Source organism: Nerophis ophidion, linkage group LG24 (genome assembly GCF_033978795.1).
Source record: "Nerophis ophidion isolate RoL-2023_Sa linkage group LG24, RoL_Noph_v1.0, whole genome shotgun sequence".
In the NCBI taxonomy this organism is placed as follows: domain Eukaryota; kingdom Metazoa; phylum Chordata; class Actinopteri; order Syngnathiformes; family Syngnathidae; genus Nerophis; species Nerophis ophidion.
In genome coordinates this window covers 31,702,838-31,724,414 of record NC_084634.1, presented here as the reverse complement: position 1 = coordinate 31,724,414, position 21,577 = coordinate 31,702,838, and the positions used below count along the sequence as shown (strand labels likewise).

Genomic DNA, 21,577 nt, shown 5'->3' with positions numbered 1-21,577 from the left:
GCTGATATTCATTGAATTAAATAAAGAAATCATCAAAACATGGCAGAGGAATTAGATTTTACCACTGCTAATCTGCACCAGAATAAGTGTAACGCCAGCCATCAATGTTAACATAATATTTCAACGGCGAGTATTTATCCATGAAAATATAGAAAAGCTGCTTATGGTGTGTTTGACAAATAATTTTTGGGGGGGGTAACGGTTTATGTTCAAAAAATGTAGTATTTTGACTTTTTCATCAATATGTGACATGATTCCCACAATTCTAGGATTTTTGTCAAAGTTATTGTTTTATAGACACATGAAATACATTTAGGGGTACTAAAATACCTTAGGAAGCGCATATAAAGAGAAAAAGAAAGTGTTTTTGTCAGCTTTGTCCTTCAATGTGAAAGACATGTCATTGATGGCTCTAATCCGTATCCACAAGTCTGAAAGCAAGCTAATCTTTCATTGACATTGAATAAAGGAAATGGAAATGAAAACAAATGATGCAAAATGTTTTTTGCATTTCCAAAGTAACAGACGGAAGCTAAGGCAAATAACTAAGGCTTCAATAATCAAAATGTAGACTGCATTAAAATACAAAAGTAAAGTGTAATTTGCCACTTTGCTCCTTTTTTGATTCTCATTTGTCTACTAAGGCGACATTTTTTTTTTCAACACTGTGACCTGACAGCCTGTCGAGACATGGGAGGAAGGCCTGTGTGTGTGTGTGTGTGTGTGTGTGTGTGTGTGTGTGTGTGTGTGTGTGTGTGTGTGTGTGTGTGTGTGTGTGTGTGTGTGTGTGTGTGTGTGTGTGTGTGTGTGTGTGTGTGTGTGTGTGTGTGTGTGTGTGTGTGTGTGTGTGTGTGTGTGTGTGTGTGTGTGTGTGTGTGTGTGTGTGTGTGTGTGTGTATGCGCGCGCGTATATACTATACTGTATATACAATATAAATATATATGTACATATACGTGTATGTAATTTATGTGTGTATGTATATATATGTGTGTATAAATATATGTATATATGTGTGTGTATATATATATATATGTGTAATTATATGTATGTATGTATGTATGTATGTATGCATGAACACGTGTATATTTATATACAGTGTGGCAAACAAGTATTTAGTCAGCCACCGATTGTGCAAGTTTTCCCACTTAAAATGATGACAGATGTCTGTAATTTTCATCATAGGTACACTTCAACTGTGAGAGACAGAATGTGAAAAAAAAATCCAGGAATTCACATTGTAGGAATTTTAAAGAATTCATTCGTAAATTATGGTGGAAAATAAGTATTTGGTCAACCATTCAAAGCGCTCACTGATGGAAGGAGGTTTTGGTTCAAAATCTCACGATACATGGCCCCATTCATTCTTTCCTTAACACGGATCAATCGTCCTGTCCCCTTAGCAGAAAAACAGCCCCAAAGCATGAAGTTTCCACCCCCGGGCTTCACAGTAGGTATGGTGTTCCTGGGATGCAACTCAGTATTCTTCTTCCTCCAATCTCGACAAGTAACTATAGCTGAAAAAATACTACAACAGCAATAGGACAGACTATTCATCCCTGAACACCATGGAGTTCATGTAGGCTTAATGGTGCACTTACATTATTATATCACTAGCATACACACACACACGCACACACACCACACAATGAGCTAACGTTACGCTAAAAGTTAATTAGCCTTCACCTCAAGCCAGGACTGCGAGCGAGCTGAGCTGCAGTTTGTTTTCTAGAACGTTGACTGGGAGGTGTTAATTATAATTTGGGGAGAGTACGCTGCTCACCTGCTAAACACCTATCTGCTCGACAGAGGCAGAACGGAGCGGAGCAGTTTGTCAAGACTTTAGCTTAGGCGGCTACTTCATATGTTCGTATAGACACACGTTCGGTACACATCTGAACCGAACCGGAACCCCTGTACCGAAACGGTTCAATACAAATACACGTACCGTCACACCCCTAATATATATATATATATATATATATATATATATATATATATATATATATATATATATGTATATGTGTGTGTGTATATATACTATATGTGTATATAGAAGTATGTATATATGTGTATATATATATGTGTGTATATATATATATGTATATATACACACACACATATATATACACATATACATATACACACACATATATATTTATATACACATTTATGTATATATACATAGATACACATATATATATATATATACACACATATTTATATATATATATATATATATACATATACACATATATATATATATGTATAAATAAATGTGTGTGCGTGTAGTGTATATATTTATGTGTAGTGTGTATATATATATGTGTATATATATATATATATATATATATATATATGTGTGTGTGTGTGTGTGTGTGTGTGTATTCCTTGGGCAAGACACTTTAACCTTGTCATCAGTGTGTGATTTGAGTAACTTGAAGGTAGAAAAGTACTATACTGCACAAGTATACCTCATTTACATGTACACATACAGTATGTGTGCAGTATATGTATAAGAATTTGTGTGTGTGTACATGTGTATATATGTATACATGTTTGTGTATGTAAAATTACATATGTAAATTTAAACCATTTATATGGATTGTCTAAAATAATGTGTCCCCTTTATTGACAATTTGTTCTTGTAAAATCCCATTTTAACAAAATGTTTCTTCTCTCAGTTCCACCCGTCTGTGCCGTCCATCAACATCATTGAAGTGTGACAGGAAGAAGACCCCCGTAGTCGTGCGCCATCCAGCCACAACATTAGGTACACCTGCACGCTCTAACGAGATCCCACACGAGAGCACTGTCAAAATTTTTATTTTTACAGATTTCATTTATTATCATTTTTAGCATTTAGCATTACTTCCGTTGCAAAGGCACAATTTAGGTGTGCCTAATGTTGTGTCCAGTGAGCGTAGGATCTTTCCCTCCTCCACCAGGGTCCTGTGTCAGGTGTGTGCATGCAACAACACAAACATGTAGTACAGACCAACAATGTTGCAATAAGACCACAGCACAATCTCTGGGAGTGCCATCGGTTTTTGATATTTGCACGTGCAGTTCAGACAAAGTAGATCACAGGAAATAAGCACCAATGTATTAGTGTGTTGACGTCAATGAGAGACTATAAGTAGTATTTTCTTTGTACATAAATGCAGACGTTTATGGACTTGATAGACGTGCATGCAGGAAGTCAAAAAGTAGCCAAATCTAAACATTTCATTTCAGAACTTGGACATTTCCAAACAAATGTATGCACAAATAAACCTTTAAAACGCTCCATGTGACCTTTTTTGAGCTCATCCAAAGACTAATTGGTAATTGATGAACATCTACATTTGTGGACCCCTGCTGTCTGTTGCCATGGTAACACACTGCTTGTAAAGTATGCCTGACACATAATATAGAAAACAATAGGAGGTGGTATGTTTTGTTGCTGGTATTTCACACAATTACAGTACAAGCGACATGAACAATGACTGAATTTTTATGTATACTGTATGTAAATGTGCATTTATTTATATTTATATACAGTGGGGCAAAAAAGTCTTTAGTCAGCCAGCGATTGTGCAAGTTCTCCCTCTTAAAATGATGACAGAGGTCTGTAATTTTCATCATAGGTACACTTCAATTGTGAGAGACAGAATGTGAAAAAAAAATCCAGGAATTCACATTGTAGGAATTTTAAAGAATTTATTTGTAAATTATGGTGGAAAATAAGTATTTGGTCAACCATTCACTGATGGAAGGAGGTTTTGGCTCAAAATCTCACGATACATGGCCCCATTCATTCTTTCCTTAACACGGATCAAACGTCCTGTCCCCCTAGCAGAAAAACAGCCCCAAATCATGACGTTTCCACCCCCATGCTTCACAGTAGGTATGGTGTTCTTGGGATGCAACTCAGTATTCTTCTTCCTCCAAACACGACAAGTTGAGTTGATAGCAAAATGGATACATGGATGATACAGCAGAGGATTGGGAGAATGTCATGTGGTCAGATGAAACCAAAATAGAACTTTTTGGTATAAACTACACTTCAGTTGGGAAGCTTTTAGCCTTTAGCCACACAAACACACGGTGTTTCCTTGTTTAAAATTCCCGGAGGTGAACCTTTAGTATGGATCAGAGCGGTCAAGCGAACATGGATCCCGACCACTTGTCAACCAGCAGGTTTCGGTGAGAAAATTGTGGTAAAAAGTCGCTTCAGCCACTGGCATCAAGACACCGGTGGACACACCCCTCCGACTATCAGGTACTATTTGACTCACTAAAACACTAGCAACACAATAGAAAGATTAAAGCTGCAAGCAGCGTTGGTCGGGCCCGCCTTTGGCTGCTGCCGCCGAGACTCAAGCCCTGGTCTTAGTCAGACCTACATAGAAGTTTTTTATTCATGTCTCTACGACATTCCTAACAGAAGTTACAAGCAGTTTTGTCTGTGTTTTTTCTTAGGGGGCGCTAGAGCGCACTTTTGATTTTTGGGGTTTGGTTTTATATTAGATGGCAATTTTCGCCAGTCCTAATGTGTGTGTAAAATTTGGTGAGTTTTGAAGCATGTTAAGGGGGTGAAATTACAGATTGTTTTTTCTGGATGTTGTTGATAAATGGCTTTCGCTTTGCATAGTAGTGTTTTAACTTGCACCTTAAAGCATTTTAAGGGGGTCAAATTACAGCTCAAAGAGGCAAAAATGACATTTTTTAGGAAAATTTGCGCAGGTTTTTTTGATGGCGCGTAAAATCCAAACCGGAGCAGTAATCCAAACTCTTTCGATAACTTTTAAGTAGAAGGGTTCAAACTCTCTTGTGTGTGAGTTTGAAGCTGAAACGACAAACACGCTTAGAGGAGATAACGTTTGAAAAAGGTGACGGGTGTTTACAAAACTTTTATTTTGAAGGGGTAATTTTTAACTTCCTGTTGATTTTTGCTGAAGGATGTTGATCATTAAAATGTAGGTCTAAGTGAGACCTACATGGAGGTTTTTGGTTCATGTCTTTCCAACATTCCTACGGGAAGTTACAAGCAGTTTTGTCTTAGTTTTTTTCCTAGGAGCAGTTTTTTCTGTGTTTTATTCAAAAATTGCCGTAGAACGCAATTTTGAGTTTTGGGGTTTGGTTTTTTCATTATATCGCAATTTTTGCCAGTACTGATGTGTGTGCCAAGTTTGGTGAGTTTTGAAGCATTTTAAGGGGGTCAAATTACAGCTCAAAGAGGCAAAAATAGCATTTTATGCGAACATTTTGCTTTGAAGGGGTTTTTCCCAACTTCCTGTTGATTTTTGCTATAGAAGTTTAAATTGAGAAATGTAGGTCTAAGTCAGACCTACATAGAGGTTTTTGTTTCATGTCTCTACGACATTGCTAACGGAAGTTACAAGCAGTCTGTTGTTTTTTTTTTGTAGGGGGCGCTAGAGCGCATTTTTGATTTTTGGGGTTTGGTTTTTTTATTAGATGGCAATTTTCGGCAGTTCTGATGTGTGTGAAATTTATTTATACGCCAAAATGACAAAATGTGCTAAAAATTAATTTATTGTGATGTCAGAGTATAAACTACAGGTGGTCTTTTTTTTTTTTTTGCAACACATGATCAGATTTTCTCGCATAAGTAGAAAACACGCTGCTGTGAAAGTGATCGTGTTGGATTAGGATGTCATTTACAGTAGAAATAGTCTTACTTAAATGCATTAGAATATGTCAGCCCGAAGATAGAACATGGGAGGACACAACACTGTGGAGCGGCTACCTGAAAACAAAAATAGAACATGGGAGGACACAAAACTATGGAGCGGCCACCTGAAAACAAAAATAGAACATGGGAGGACACAACACTGTGGAGCGGCTACCTGAAAACAAAAATAGAACATGGGAGGACACAAAACTATGGAGCGGCCACCTGAAAACAAAAATAGAACATGGGAGGACACAAAACTGTGGAGCGGCCACCTGAAAACAAAAATAGAACATGGGAACACAACACTGGAGTTGACAACTGAAAATAAAAATAGAACATGGGGAGGACAACACTGTGGAGTGGACAATTGAAAACAAAAATAGAACCTGGGAGGACATAAAACTGTGGAGCGGCCACCTGAAAACAAAAAGAGAACATGGGAGGACAACACTATGGAGCGACCAACTGAAAAACAAAAATAGAACATGGGAGGACAACACTAGGGAGCGGCCACCTGAAAACAAAAATAGAACATGGGAGGACACAAAACTATGGAGCGGCCACCTGAAAACCAAAATAGAACATGGGAGGACACAAAACTGTGACGTGGCCACCTGAAAACAAAAATAGAACATGGGAACACAACACTTGAGTTGACAACTGAAAACAAAAATAGAACATGGGGAGGACAACACTGTGGAGTGGACAGTTGAAAACAAAAATAGAACATGGGAGGACATAAAACTGTGGAGCAGCCACCTGAAAACAAAAATTGAACATGGGAGGACATCACTGGAGTGGACAACTGAAAATAAAAATACAACATGGTATGACAACATTAGGGAGCGGCCACCTGACAACAAAAATAGAACCTGGGAGGACAACACTGGAGTAGACAACTTAAAACAAAAATAGAACGTGGGAGGACACAAAGCTGTGGAGCGGCCAGTTTAAAAAAAAAAACAGGGGGAGGACAACAATGTGGAGTGGACAATTGAAAACAAAAATAGAACATGGGAGGACACAAAACTATGGAGCAGCCACCTGAAAACAAAAATAGAACATGGGAGGACATTACTGTGGAGCGGCCACCTGAAAACAAAAATAGAACATGGGAACACAACACTGGAGTTGACAACTGAAAACAAAAATATAACATGGGAGGACACAAAGCTGTCGAGCGGCCACTTAAAAACAAAAATAGAACATGGGGAGGACAACACTGTGAAATGGGACAATTGAAAACAAAAACAGAACATGGGAGGACATAAAACTGTGGAGCGGCCACCTAAAAACAAAAACAGAACATGGGAGGACAACACTATGGAGCGACCAACTGAAAAACAAAAATAGAACATGGGAGGACAACACTAGGGCGCGGCCACCTGAAAACAAAAATAGAACATGGGAGGACACAAAACTATGGAGCGGCCACCTGAAAACAAAAATAGAACATGGGAACACAACACTGGAGTTGACAACTGAAAACAAAAATAGAACATGGGAGGACACAAAGCTGTGGAGCGGCCACTTAAAAACAAAAATAGAACATGGGGAGGACAACACTGTGGAGTGGACAATTGAAAACAAAAATAGAATATGGGAGGACACAAAACTATGGAGCGGCCACCTGAAAACAAAAATAGAACATGGGAGGACATCACTGTGGAGTGGACAACTGAAAATAAAAATAAAACATGGTATGACAACACTATGGAGTGGCCACCTGAAAACAAAAATAGAACATGGAGAACACAAAACTGTGGAACGGCCACCCGAAAACAAAAATAGAACATAGGAGGACAACACTGTGGCGTGGACAACTGAAAACAAAAATAGAACATGGTAGGACACAACACTGTTGAGCGGACACCTGGATACAGAAATAAAACATGGGAGGACAACACTGTGGAGCAGCCACCTGAAAGCAAATATAGAACATAGTAAGACACAACAAGAGGACAACTGAAAACAAAAATAGAACAGGGTAAGACAACACTGTGGAGCGGCCGCCTGAAGCACAACTTTTAGTAAGTCTCACTTCCATGTTCTTTCTCTGCATTGTCGGCATCCCACAATAACACTCTTGTTTTGCTTCTGCCTAAAAGATGTCATTACAGAAGTAAGTTGAGGAAAAGTTTTGTTTTTGCTTGCAAAGATGATTTATGACACTTTGAGAAGTGGTCCAGCCAAAAGTAGTATACCGGTCCAAAGAACGCTGTGGGGCGTCCCTGCAGGTGTGACTGTTCCTTTTTGGGTCCAGACGGACACCGCTTATTGGTTCCGGTTCGCTTTTGTCTCTTCCTGCAGGAAGCGTCTTTCATGTTCTCATGTGAACCTCCTCAGAGCTGCATTGACGGGTCTGAAGTCGGATCTGAGAGAATAAAAGGGTGAGAGGAATATTTGTCTTCAAGAGGTTGCGCAATAAAGGACAAGAATCAAGTTCCAGTGTTATTCAATGGACACTCGCTGGCCATTTAATTAGGCACACAGCCAAAATGGACAGGTGGACATTTGTAAATTTGGGTCAAATAGTAGAAATGACACCTTGGTATGGTGTACCTAATATTATGACTACCACATTAAGGAAAATGGGGTTATAATAAATTATGACTAATAGGAAATGATTTTCAAGTGTTTTTTTTAAAAGGGAAAAAAGCTTACCGGTGCATGAGTCTTCTACTTCCATGCTGCTAAAAGTAACACAAGTCAAAATAAATCACTATTAAGACACAAATGATACAGGAAAAAGTCCAGAGGTCGTACTCTGCAACATCCAGCTCTTAAAGAAACAGTACTATACTTTCCTTACTGCTAATTGACTGTAACATTAGCGTGGATGCTAGTGCTAATGAAATATTCAAGTCGGTAGACTGCCGTCGCCATGGAAACGACAGGTGTTTTCATTACAACAGGCCCAGTATCAGCTGAATGATTCCACATTCAGTTTAAATAGTACAAGTACCTCCTGTTGACCAGCAGAGGGGGCAAGACATGTGATAGTCATCTAGGTCAGTGGTTCTCAACCTTTTTTCAGTGATGTGAACATTTTTTTTAATTCAAGTACCCCCTAATCCGAGCAAAGCATTTTTGCTTGAAAACAAGAGATAAATAAGTAAAATGCAGCATTATGTCATCAGTTTCTGATTTATTAAATTGCATAAAAGTGCAAAATGTTGCTCATTTGCAGTGGTCTTTCTTGAACTATTTGGAAAAAATATATATATAAATAACTAAAAATCAGTTTTTGATTTATCAAATTGCTTAAAAGTTCAAAATATTGCTCATTTGCAGTGGTCTTTCTTGAACTATTTTTGAAAAAATATATATATAAAAATAACTAAAAAACAGTTTTTGTTTTATTAAATTGCTTAAAAGTGCAAATTATTGCTCATTTGCAGTGGTCTTTCTTGAACTCTTTGGAAAAAAAGATATAAAAATAACTAAAAACTTGTTGAGAGTTATGTCATCAGTTTCTGATTTATTAAATTGCATAAAAGTGCAAAATATTGCTCATTTGCAGTGGTCTTTCTTGAACTATTTTGAAAAAAAGATATAAAAATAACTGAGAACTTGTTGATAGTTATGTCATCAGTTTCTGATTTATTAAATTGCATAAAAGTGCAAAATGTTGCTCATTTGCAGTGGTCTTTCTTGAACTATTTGGAAAAAATAAATATAAAAATAACTAAAAATCAGTTTTTGATTTATTAAATTGCTTAAAAGTGCAAAATATTGCTCATTTGCAGTGGTCTTTCTTGAACTCTTTGGAAAAAATAAAAATAAAAATAACTAAAAACTTGTTGAGAGTTATGTCATCAGTTTCTGATTTATTAAATTGCATAAAAGTGCAAAATATTGCTCATTTGCAGTGGTCTTTCTTGAACTATTTGGAAAAACATATATATAAAAATAACTAAAAATGAGTTTCTGATTTTTTAAATTGCTTAAAAGTGCAAAATATTGCTCATTTGCAGTGGTCTTTCTTGAACGATTTTGAAAAAAAGATATAAAAATAACTGAGAACTTGTTGATAGTTATGTCATCAGTTTCTGATTTATTAAATTGCATAAAAGTGCAAAATGTTGCTCATTTGCAGTAATCTTGAACTATTTGGAAAAAATAAATATAAAAATAACTAAAAATCAGTTTCTGATTTTTTAAATTGGTTAAAAGTGCATAATATTGCTCATTTGCAGTGGTCTTTCTTGAACTATTTGGAAAAAAGATATAAAAATAACTAAAAACTTGTTGAAAGTTATGTCATCAGTTTCTGATTTATTAAATTGCACAAAGGTGCAAAATATTGCTCATTTGCAGTGGTCTTTCTTGAACTATTTTTGAAAAAAAATATATAAGAATAACTAAAAATCCGTTTTTGATTTATTAAATTGCTTAAAAGTGCAAAATATTGCTCATTTGCAGTGGTCTTTCTTGAACTCTTTGGAAAAAAAGATATAAAAGTAACTAAAAACTTGTTGAAAGTTATGTAATCAGTTTCTGATTTATTAAATTGCATAAAAGTGCAAAATGTTGCTCATTTGCAGTGGTCTTTCTTGAACTATTTTTGAAAAAATATATATAAAAATAACTAAAAATCAGTTTTTGATTTATTAAATTGCTTAAAAGTGCAAAATGTTGCTCATTTGCAGTGGTATTTCTTGAACTATTTGAAAAAAAAAAGACTAAAAAATTGTTGAAAAATGAACAAGTGATTCAATTACAAATAAAGATTTCTACCCATAGAAGTAATCATCAACTTAAAGTGCCCTCTTTGAGGATTGTAATAGAGATCCATCTGGATTCATGAACTAAATTCTAAACATTTCTTCACAAAAAAAGAAATCTTTAACATCAATATTTATGGAACATGTCCACAAAAAATCTAGCTGTCAACACTGGATATTGCATTGTTGTATTTTTTCACAGTTTATGAACTTACATTCATATTTAGAATTAAAGGCCTACTGAAACCCACTACTACCGACCACGCAGTCTGATAGTTTATGTATCAATGATGAAATCTTAACATTGCAACACAACAATCCAACAATACGTTTACTAAGTTCCAATTTTAAATTTTTCGCTGAGTTTTCTTGTTGAAAACGTCGCGGAATGATGACGCGTGTTTGTGATGTCTCGGGTTGTAGCGGACATATTAGCCTAGCACCACTTACGGCTAAACGTAGTCTCTTTTCATCGCATAATTACACAGTAATTTGGACATCTGTGTTGTTGAATCTTTTGCAATTTGTTCAATTAATAATGGAGATTATAAAGAAGAATGCTGTTGGTGGAAAGCGTTGGATTGCAGCTGCCTTTAGCACAGAAACACAGCCAGTGTTTCTTTGTTTGTTGTGAAGCTTTAACACAGAGCGGTCAAGCGAACATGTTTCTCTACGCCAACCAGCAAGTTTTTGGATGGGAAAATTGTGATATTAAGTCGGCTCTTACCGGAGACTTGAGTGGATTATGCGACTTCCTCCTGTAGCTGTCAAAAAGGCAGCTTTGATCTTGGCTCCGTCTCAGAGACACTGGTGTTCACCGCAGCCCTCCGACTTTCAGGTATGACTTTATAATCTCACTAAAACACTTTTTAACACAATAAGCAGATAAGGGATTCTCCAGAATTATCCTAGTAAATGTGTCTAATAACATCTGAATCGCTCACACTGCCGTCGCCTGGAGCTGTCGCCTTTTTTTTTTTTTTTTTTTAAGTGCTTCACTCTAACTTTCCTCATCCGCGAATCTTTCATCCTCGCTCAAATTAATGGGGAAATCGTCGCTTTCTCGGTCCGAATCGCACTTGCTGCTGGTGGCTATGATTATAAACAATGTTCAGATGTGAGGAGCCCTACAACCCGTGACGTCACGCGCATATCGTCTGCTACTTCCGGTACAGGCAAGGCTTTTTTATTAGCGACCAAAAGTTGCGAACTCTATCATCGATGTTCTCTACTAAATCCTTTCAGCAAAAATATGTCAATATCGCGAAATGAACAAGTATGACACATAGAATGGACCTGCTATCCCCGTTTAAATAAGAAAATCTCATTTCAGTAGGCCTTTAAGTTCATGAATCCAGATGGATCTCTATTACAATCCCCAAAGAGGGCACTTTAAGTTGATGATTACTTCTATGTGTAGACATCTTTATTAATAATGGAATCACTTGTTTATTTTTCAACATGTTTTTAGTTATTTTTATATCTTTTTTTCTCAAATAGTTCAAGAAAGACCACTACAAATGAGCAATATTTTGCACTGTTATACAATTTAATAAATCAAAAAGTGATGACATAGTGCCGTATTTTACTTCTTTATCTCTTTTTTTTTTTTCAACCAAAAATAATTTGCTCTGATTAGGGGGTACTTGAAGGTTGAGAACCACTGATCTAGGTTGTAGCAAAGGTAAAAAATGTTTTAACTTGACTGAAATGCCCTTATTGTCATAAGCTACACATGTTAGCATGCTACTGGAAGGTCACCTTGAGATTGCGTCATCCGCTCCGTCATCCACATCCTGTTCAACAACAACAACAAAATCAACAGATGCATTCATTAAGGTCCAGCTTGTGTTGTTTTTTTGAATTGCACAAAACGCTCAATGAACAAAATGGGGCATCATTATTTTTTTAATAACTTTATATTTTTATCATTTTCATCTAAAAAGGTACATTTGTTAATATATTTCATGTCTGACGCAAATGAAAGCAGTTCAGAAAGAAAGGTGATTTTTGCTGCCATCTAGCGGCCGACGCTATCTCCTGCATCCTTCTGTTTACCATGAGCTTGATGAAGATACAATTAGGAAATATGAATATAAATACCGCCTCAAATTGTTGTTTTTTTATATTATAATCATTAAAAGAAAGCACACAGTATTAAAAATAGGAGTCTACTGATCCAATATTGATAGTGGATAACATCCCAAATATGCAAAAAAGTTTGATATCGTCTAGCATCTCCACTCTCCAAATAAACTCTTGATACAACAGTCCTGCAAGGTGTTTACTATGTTATAAGATAGTAGAAGCTAGCAGCTACACAACAGCTAAGCACACAAGTGAGACGTACATAATATACAGGGTTTCCCGCAGCCCTTTGTTGTTAAGGCACCACCTAAACTGAAGTCTTAACAAGCTGCTTCGCTTAGTTCTGCCTCTGCCTCTGTCAGTATGTCTCTGCAGCACCCAGCATTGTCCCACCCGCAGAACCATCTGATTGGTTACACGCAGAGCGGTAAGAGCCAATCAGCAGTGCGTATTCAGAGCGTATTTAACAGTGCTCAGGCAGACGGAGAGGAGAGACGGTGGAGTGAGCAGAAAGATGTTTAGCAGGTAAGCATAATGCAGCGGACTCTCCCCAAATTATAATAAACACCTCCCAGTCAACTACGAGTAACATCACTATGAGTCCGTTGACGTTCTAGAATAATAAGCGGCAGCTCAGCTCGCTTACAGTCCTTGAGGTGAAGGCTAATTAGCTTTTAGCTATTATTGACCTACAGTTAACAACTCAGTTATTTCACTTTACCTTTTTCTGTGTTGATTGAGTTGTGCTAAAGCAGCCAAAAAAATGACATTATGTTAAATGAAGAGTTTCCAGAAGCTGTCTCTGATAGTTGATATAATAATGTAACTGCATCATAAAGCCTAAATGAACTCCATGGTGTTCAGGAATGAATAGTCTCTCCTATTTTTTCAGCTATAGTTACATTAATCTTTAGTAATGTAGCAGCCTAGTTTTCAATGGCAAGTTTCTGCTATGATATGTTGATAAAAATACAACATTTACATAATAAAAATCGACTACAAATGCTGTTATAAATTAAGTATGATGAGTTGAGCATATGTCAGCATGTGGCCCCACTTTTAACACTTTTCGAACGCTATTTGCAAACGCTTACTCAAAGTAAGTCATTAATTTGACTTATTAAGTATTTATTTTGACTTAGTAAGTCATTATTTTGACTTAGTAAATTAGTAAGTCAAAATATTTACTTACTAAGTCATAATAATGACATACTTAGTATCTCAGGTAAGTAGGACTTTTTTGCGTATTGTTTCACTTTACGGAAAAAATATCGAGATATACATAGTATATCGTCATTCAGCATTTGGAACGGAAAACACAACCAAAAATTGGAGGCTTTTTCACGCGACGATGCCGGCCTACTTCACCGTAGTCTGTAGTCTATGAGATGGAGACGTGATGGTATGCTGTTTCTTACATCCACCCACCCTTTAACCCCAGGAGAAACACCACCTTAACTAACACATTTTCTGGGGGAAACACTGATATCACATTTTTCAGACACTCAGGCACACTGCCACTCTATTTAGGTATATTGTCATACAAAATGCAGATTTTCTACATTTAAAACACTTCCTTGAGAAAAATGTGATGGTGGTTCTTCGTTCAAAGCAGGGGTAGGGAAACTATGTCTACAGCCAGATGACTGCATCTGGCTCTCAGATAAATCTTAGCTGACATTGCTTAACGCGATAAGTAATGAATAATTCCGCTGGTAATCAGTGTCAAAAATAAAGTTCAAAATATAAAATATTGTCATGCATTTTAATCCATCCATCCGTTTTCTGCCGCACCTGTTCAAGAAGTGAAGTGTGAAGTGAAGTGAATTATATTTACATAGCGCTTTTCTCTAGTGACTCAAAGCGCTTTACATAGTGAAACGCAATATCTAAGTTACATTTAAACCAGTGTGGGTGGCACTGGGAGCAGTTGGGTAAAGTGCCTTGCCCAGGGACACAGCGGCAGTGACTAGAATGGCGGAAGTGGGAATCGAACCTGCAACCCTCAAGTTGCTGGCACGGCCACTCTACCAACCGAGCTATGCCCCCATTAATGGTAAGAAGTATTTTATCTATTATTGGTTAGCTTCAGAATAACAATGTTATTAAAAAGAATAAGATACGTATTATCCTCTACTCTTAAAAATGCATGCATTTAGTTATATTCAGTGTTGAAAAATATGTGGCTGGCACGAAAATACATTTGTAAATATTTGGCTTCCATGGCTCTCTACGCCAAAAAGGTTCCCGACCCCTGGTTCGAAGTGTTAGATGATGTTATTAGTATATTATTGTTAATAAGTGTGGACCAGCTCTATACTCTCGGCAGGGTCCTTGAGGGTGCATGGGAGTTTGCCCAACCAGTCTAGATGTGCTTTGTGGACTTGGAGAAGGCATTCGACCGTGTCCCTCGGTAAGTCCTGTGGGGAGTGCTCAGAGAGTATGGGGTATCGGACTGTCTTATTGTGGCGGTCCGTTCCCTGTATGATCATTGTCGGAGTTTGGTCTGCATTGCCGGCAGTAAGTAGGACCTGTTTCCAGTGAGGGTTGGACTCCGCCAAGGCTGCCCTTTGTCACCGATTCTGTTCATAACTTTTATGGACAGAATTTCTAGGCGCAGTCAAGGCGTTGAGGGGTTCTGGTTTGGTGGCTGCAGGATTAGGTCTCTGCTTTTTGCAGATGATGTGGTCCTGATAGCTTCATCTGGCCTGGATCGTCAGCTCTCACTGGATCGGTTCGCAGCCGAGTGTGAAGCGGCTGGGATGGGAATCAGCACCTCCGAGTCCAAGTCCATGATACTTGCCCGGGAAAGGGTGTAGTGCCATCTCCGGGTTGGGGAGGAGATTTTGCCCCAAGTGGAGGAGTGCAAGTACCTCGGAGTCTTGTTCACGAGTGAGGGAAGAGTGGATCGCTGTATTGATCCGTTGTGGTGAAGAAGGAGCTGAGCCGGAAGGCAAAGCTCTCAATTTACCGGTGGATCTAAGTTCCCATCCTCACCTATGGTCATGAGCTTTGGGTTATGACCGAAATGACAAGATCACGGGTACAAGCGGCCGAAACGAGCTTCCTCTGCCGGGTGGCGGGGCTCTCCCTTAGAGATAGGGTGTCATCCGGGAGGAGCTCAAACTAAAGCCACTGCTCCTCCACATCAAGAGGAGCCAGATGAGGTAGTTCGGGCATCTGATCAGGATGCCCCCCCGACATGTCCGACCGGTAGGAGGCAACGGGGAAGACCCAGGAGACATTGGGAAGACTATGTCTCCTAGCTGGCCTGGGAACGCCTCCGGATCCCCCGGGAGGAGCTGGATGAAATGGCTAGGGAGAGGGAAGTCTGGGCTTCCCTGCTTAGGCTGCTGCCCCCATGACTCAACCTCGGATAAGCGGAAGAAAATGGATGGATGTATGTATGGATGGATTGTTAGATGATGTTATTCGTATATTATTGTTTAGATTATTTTTACTGACCAACTTCATGTCTCTTCAGAATGAGCCATTGTCTGGCCAGTCTTATTTACGCGCCTTTACTTAGACAGCGTCTTGTCCTTGTCATATTTTAAGTACCGCGCTTCCATAGCAAGTCTACTGACAGATATGTTAGAACTATATGCTAGTTTATATTATAAAAGGCAACAGAAGAGGACAAATGCCCCACAAGAGGATTGCCAAAAAGAAGGAGCTTGATGACTACAATGGCGGACGCGTACACATTTTCGGGACTTATGCAGATCCCAACTACACATCAGTTGGAACCAACAGGTTTTGCATATCACATTGTAAAGAACAGCCAGATATGTCTAACAGGTGCCATTTGGGTTCCTTATACAGAAGCCATAACAAAACCTGTATGATGAAGCACAGTACGTCTGACTATGGTAGCCGTAATGCTGCAACAATCCATCAAGCAGTCCACATTTGTGTCTTACCAAAACAATAACATCATTTTTTTGTGCAGTGTGTAATGTTCTATATTCTAAATGAAACATCAACGTTTTGGTCACGATCCTGGCGTCATCTTGCAGTCCACACATCTCTTATGTGTGGACTGCCATCTACTGGTCACACTTATTACACCATGTACCATATCAAATTGCTCTGAGGTGGGTAAGCACAACTTGAATGATTACGTACATTAGGTGCACCGGTTTACAAGGCACACTGTCGATTTTTGAGAAAATTACAGGATTTCAAGTGCGCCTTGTAGTCTGTAAAATACAGTAAGTGTGCTAATTGAAAAATATTGCAATGTGATTTGTCAATATAAACAATCATCATAGTTAACTATAACGTCTATATAAAAATCTCCTCGGCAGAAGTGTATTCAAAAGTATCCAGTAACAAATGTGTCCTTAGCTATTGTGGCCACTAGGTGTCGCCAAAATCAAAATAATACTCTACTTCAACTTAGCATAAATCCATTCAAAAAAGTTAATAGGTTATTGTTTTTCATTGTTTAATTAATTTCACTTGATCAGACATGTTGTAACCTTCCACACTACAAAATATTACAAGTATGGACTAAGACTCGTGCTAATATATATTAGGTTATTACATACTTGCCAACCCTCCCGTATTTTCCGGGAGACTCCCGAAATTCAGCGCCTCTCCCGAAAACCTCCCGGAAGGAATTTTGTCTCGAAAATCTCCCGAAATTCACGCCCCCTCCAGCTCCATGCGGGCATGAGTGGGGACAGCCTGTTTTCACGTCCGCTTTCCTGTTATATAAACAGCTTGCCTGCCCGATCACGTTACAACATCTACGGATGTTAATAAAAAAAACTGCACACACAAGGAGACGAAGCAGAAAAATTAGGAGGTTACAGCCATGGCGACGCCGTCTGTAATAGAGTGATTCTATGTTGTTGGTTCCCATCTCCTGGTGAATGTTGGCTCTAGCGTTATGAGGTTGCTTTTGATTGGCCAACGATTTACGTGGTCTTGGGTACCTGACGGCAAGTGACTCTCGCCAGTACGCAAATGGCAGAACAAAGGTTACTCAAATAGTGAAAGGTAAGTGTTGTTGTTGTTGTTTTTTTTTTTAGTAACCAGCAAGCACAGTACAGTTAGTAGAACAACTGTGTTTTTATTACTGTGTATTTGATAGGTGCCGTCTATTTCTTTTGTTTATATATATAATAAAATAAATATATATATCTAGAATTCATTGAAAATTGAGTATTTCATACATATATATATATTTAATATATATGAAATACTCGAGTTGGTGAATTATACTCGTCCCCTCTTAACCACGCCCCCTCCCCACCCCCGCCCACCTCCTGAAATCGGAGGTCTCAAGGTTGGCAAGTATGGGTTATTATCAATATCGGGCAATACTCAAGGCTCTAATGTCAGTATCTATCGGAACGTTTTATCAAGACTCACCTAATCAAAAGTCTGTCTCAACATTAGTCCAGAAACATATGTCCAATAATGTTACTATCAAAAAGCATGTGTATACATTTTATTTTATACATCACTATTCTGAAGTTGGTGAACAACAAAGAAAATATGTCTCCAAATTGTAACAATATGTCAGGTAAAACGTAAAGTTGACATACCCAGGAGTCATGTTGGATTGGTCGCCTTCTAGCCGGGCTGCTGCAAGGCGACAGGGAGCTGATGAAGGTGGACAGGAAGGGACGACGAAGCTTCGTGTCCACGCCCACGGACGAGCACGCATTCGGGTCTGAGGGAACAGGAACACATGGATTGAAAGAGAGTACGGTCACACATGAAACTATGGCTCTATCTGGTGGCTGGGATAGGAAAATAGTCTTAACTAAAGTGGCTCCATCTGGTGGCTGAGACAGAATAATAGTCTTAACAAAAATGGCTCCATCTGGTGGCTGAGGCAGGAATATAGTTACAAAAAAAAAGGTCTCTCTGGTGGCTGAGACAGGAATATAGTCCCAACAAAAATGGCTCCCTATGGTGGATGAGAAAAGGAATATAGTCCCAATGGAAATGGCTCCCTATGGTGGATGAGAAAAGGAATACAGTCCCAACAAAAATGGCTCTCTATGGTGGCTGAGACAGGAATATAGTCCCAACATAAATGGCTCTCTATGGTGGCTGAGACAGGAATATAGTCCCAACATAAATGGCTCTCTATGGTGGCTGAGACAGGAATATAGTCCCAACATAAATGTCTCTCTATGGTGGCTGAGACAGGAATATAGTCCCAACATAAATGGCTCTCTATGGTGGCTGAGACAGGAATATAGTCCCAACATAAATGGCTCCCTATGGTGGCAGAGACAGGAATATAGTCCCAACAAAAATGGCCGCCTATGGTGGCAGAGACAGGAATAGAGTCTTAACAAAAATGGCTCCCTATGGTGGCAGAGACAGGAATAGAGCCTTAACAAAAATGGCTGCCTATGGTGGCTGAGAGAGGAATATAGTCCTAACAAAAATGGCTCCCTATGGTGGCTCAGACAGGAATATAGTCCTAACAAAAATGGTTCTCTATGGTGGCTGAGACAGGAATATAGTCCTAACAAAAATGGCGGCCTATGGTGGCTGAGACAGGAATATAGTCATAACAAAAATGGTTCTCTATGGTGGCTGAGACAGGAATATAGTCCTAACAAAAATGGCTCCCTATGGTGGCTGAGACAGGAATATAGTCCTAACAAAAATGGTTCTCTATGGTGGCTGAGACAGGAATATAGTCCTAACAAAAATGGCGGCCTATGGTGGCTGAGACAGGAATATAGTCCTAACAAAAATGGTTCTCTATGGTGGCTGAGACAGGAATATAGTCCTAACAAAAATGGCTGCCTATGGTGGCTGAGACAGGAATATAGTACCAACAAAAATGGCTTTCTATGGTGGCTGAGACAGGCCTATAGTCCTAACAAAAATGGCTCCCTACGGTGGCTGAGACAGGAATATAGTCTTAACAAAAATAGCTGCCTATGGTGGCCGAGACAGGAATATAGTCCCAACAAAAATGGCTGCCTATGGTGGCTGGGACAGGAATATAGTCCTAACAAAAATGGCTCTCTATGGTGGCTGAGACAGGACTATAGTCCTAACAAAAATTGCTCGCTATGGTGGATGAGAAAGGAATATAGTCCCAACAAAAATGGCTCCCTATGGTGGCTGAGACAGGAATATAGTCTTAACAAAAATGGCTGCCTATGGTGGCTGAGACAGGAATATAGCCCCAACAAAAATGGCTGCCTATGGTGGCTGAGACAGAAATATAGTCCTAACAAAAATGGCTCTCTATGGTGGCTGAGACAGGAATATAGTCCCAACAAAAATGGCCGCCTATGGTGGCAGAGACAGGAATAGAGTCTTATCAAAAATGGCTCCCTGAGGTGGCTGAGACAGGTATATAGTCCTAACAAAAATGGCTCCCTATGGTGGCTGAGACAGGAATATAGTCCCAACAAAAATGGCTCTCTATGGTGGCTGAGACAGGAATATAGTCCCAATGAAAATGGCTCTCTATGGTGGCTGAAACAGGAATATAGTCCTAACAAAAATGGCTCCCTATGATGGCTGAGACAGGACAATAGTCCTAATGAAAATGGCTCCCTATGGTGGATAAGAAAGGAATATAGTCCCAACAAAAAATGGCTCCCTATGGTGGCTGGGACAGGAATATAGTCCTAAAAAAAATGGCTCGCTATGGTGGCTGAGACGGTAATATAGTCCCAACAAAAATGGCTCCCTATGGTTGCTGAGACAGGACTATAGTCCTAACAAAAATGGCTCGCTATGGTGGCTGAGACAGGAGTATAGTCCCAACATAAATGGCTGCCTATGGTGGCTGAGACAGGAATATAGTCCTAACAAAAATGGCCCTTCTATGGTGGCTGAGACAGGAATATAGTCCTAACAAAAATGGCTCCCTATGGTGGCTGAGACAGGAGTATAGTCCCAACAAAAATGGCTCCCTATGGTTGCTGAGACAGGACTATAGTCCTAACAAAAATGGCTCTCTATGGTGGCTGAGACGGTAATATAGTCCCAACAAAAATGGCTCCCTATGGTGGCTGAGACAGGAATATAGTCCCAACAAAAATGGCTCCCTATGGTGGCTGAGACAGGAATATAGTCCCAACAAAAATGGCTCCCTATGGTTGCTGAAACAGGCCTATAGTCCTAACAAAAATGGCTCCCTATGGTGGCTGAGACAGGAATATAGCCCCAACAAAAATGGCTCTCTATGGTGGCTGAGACAGGACAATAGTCCTAACGAAAATGGCTCCCTATGGTGGATAAGAAAGGAATATAGTCCCAACAAAAAATGGCTCCCTATGCTGGCTGAGACAGGAATATAGTCCTAAAAAAAATGGCTCGCTATGGTGGCTGAGACGGTAATATAGTCCCAACAAAAATGGCTCCCTATGGTTGCTGAGACAGGACTATAGTCCTAACAAAAATGGCTCGCTATGGTGGATGAAAAAGGAATATAGTCCTAACAAAAATGGCTCCCTATGGTGGCTGACAGGAGTATAGTCCCAACATAAATGGCTGCCTATGGTGGCTGAGACAGAAATATAGTCCTAACAAAAATTGCCCTTCTATGGTGGCTGAGACAGGAATATAGTCCTAACAAAAATGGCTCCCTATGGTGGCTGAGACAGGAGTATAGTCCCAACAAAAATGGCTCCCTATGGTTGCTGAGACAGGACTATAGTCCTAACAAAAATGGCTCTCTATGGTGGCTGAGACGGTAATATAGTCCCAACAAAAATGGCTCCCTATGGTGGCTGAGACAGGAATATAGTCCCAACAAAAATGGCTCCCTATGGTGGCTGAGACAGGAATATAGTCCCAACAAAAATGGCTCCCTATGGTTGCTGAAACAGGCCTATAGTCCTAACAAAAATGGCTCCCTATGGTGGCTGAGACAGGAATATAGCCCCAACAAAAATGGCTCCCTATGGTGGCTGAGACAGGAATTAAGTCCTAACAAAAATGGCTGCCAATGGTGGCTGAGACAGGAATATAGTCCTAACAAAAATGGCTCCCTACGGTGGCTGAGACAGGAATATAGTCTTAACAAAAATGTCTCTCTATGGTGGCTGAGACAGGAATATAGCCCCAACAAAAATGGCTCCCTAT

General features: G+C 39.2%; 2 protein-coding genes across 4 annotated transcripts in view; one reads left to right on the top strand and one right to left on the bottom strand.

The window, feature by feature from the left end:
* fndc4a (fibronectin type III domain containing 4a) overlaps positions 1-3,287 on the top strand; it is a 107,136-nt gene extending 103,849 nt beyond the window's left edge. The window contains exon 6 of the mRNA XM_061886081.1: positions 2,683-3,287. Within this exon, the coding sequence (XP_061742065.1) occupies positions 2,683-2,724 (42 nt within the window). The 3' untranslated portion in view covers positions 2,725-3,287. The remainder of the gene's footprint in view (positions 1-2,682) is intronic.
* A 2,231-nt stretch (positions 3,288-5,518) lies between these two features.
* si:dkey-71h2.2 (low density lipoprotein receptor adapter protein 1-B) overlaps positions 5,519-21,577 on the bottom strand; it is a 113,530-nt gene continuing 97,471 nt past the window's right edge. The window contains exons 7-10 of one of the 3 annotated variants that reach the window (XM_061886026.1): positions 18,052-18,179; positions 12,167-12,201; positions 8,343-8,371; positions 5,519-8,052 (exon numbers count right to left, since the gene is read on the bottom strand). In XM_061886026.1, coding sequence (XP_061742010.1) covers positions 8,021-8,052; positions 8,343-8,371; positions 12,167-12,201; positions 18,052-18,179 — 224 coding nt within the window. In that variant the 3' untranslated portion in view covers positions 5,519-8,020. The remainder of the gene's footprint in view (positions 8,053-8,342; positions 8,372-12,166; positions 12,202-18,051; positions 18,180-21,577) is intronic. The other 2 variants (XM_061886027.1, XM_061886029.1) reach the window with 2 other exon arrangements.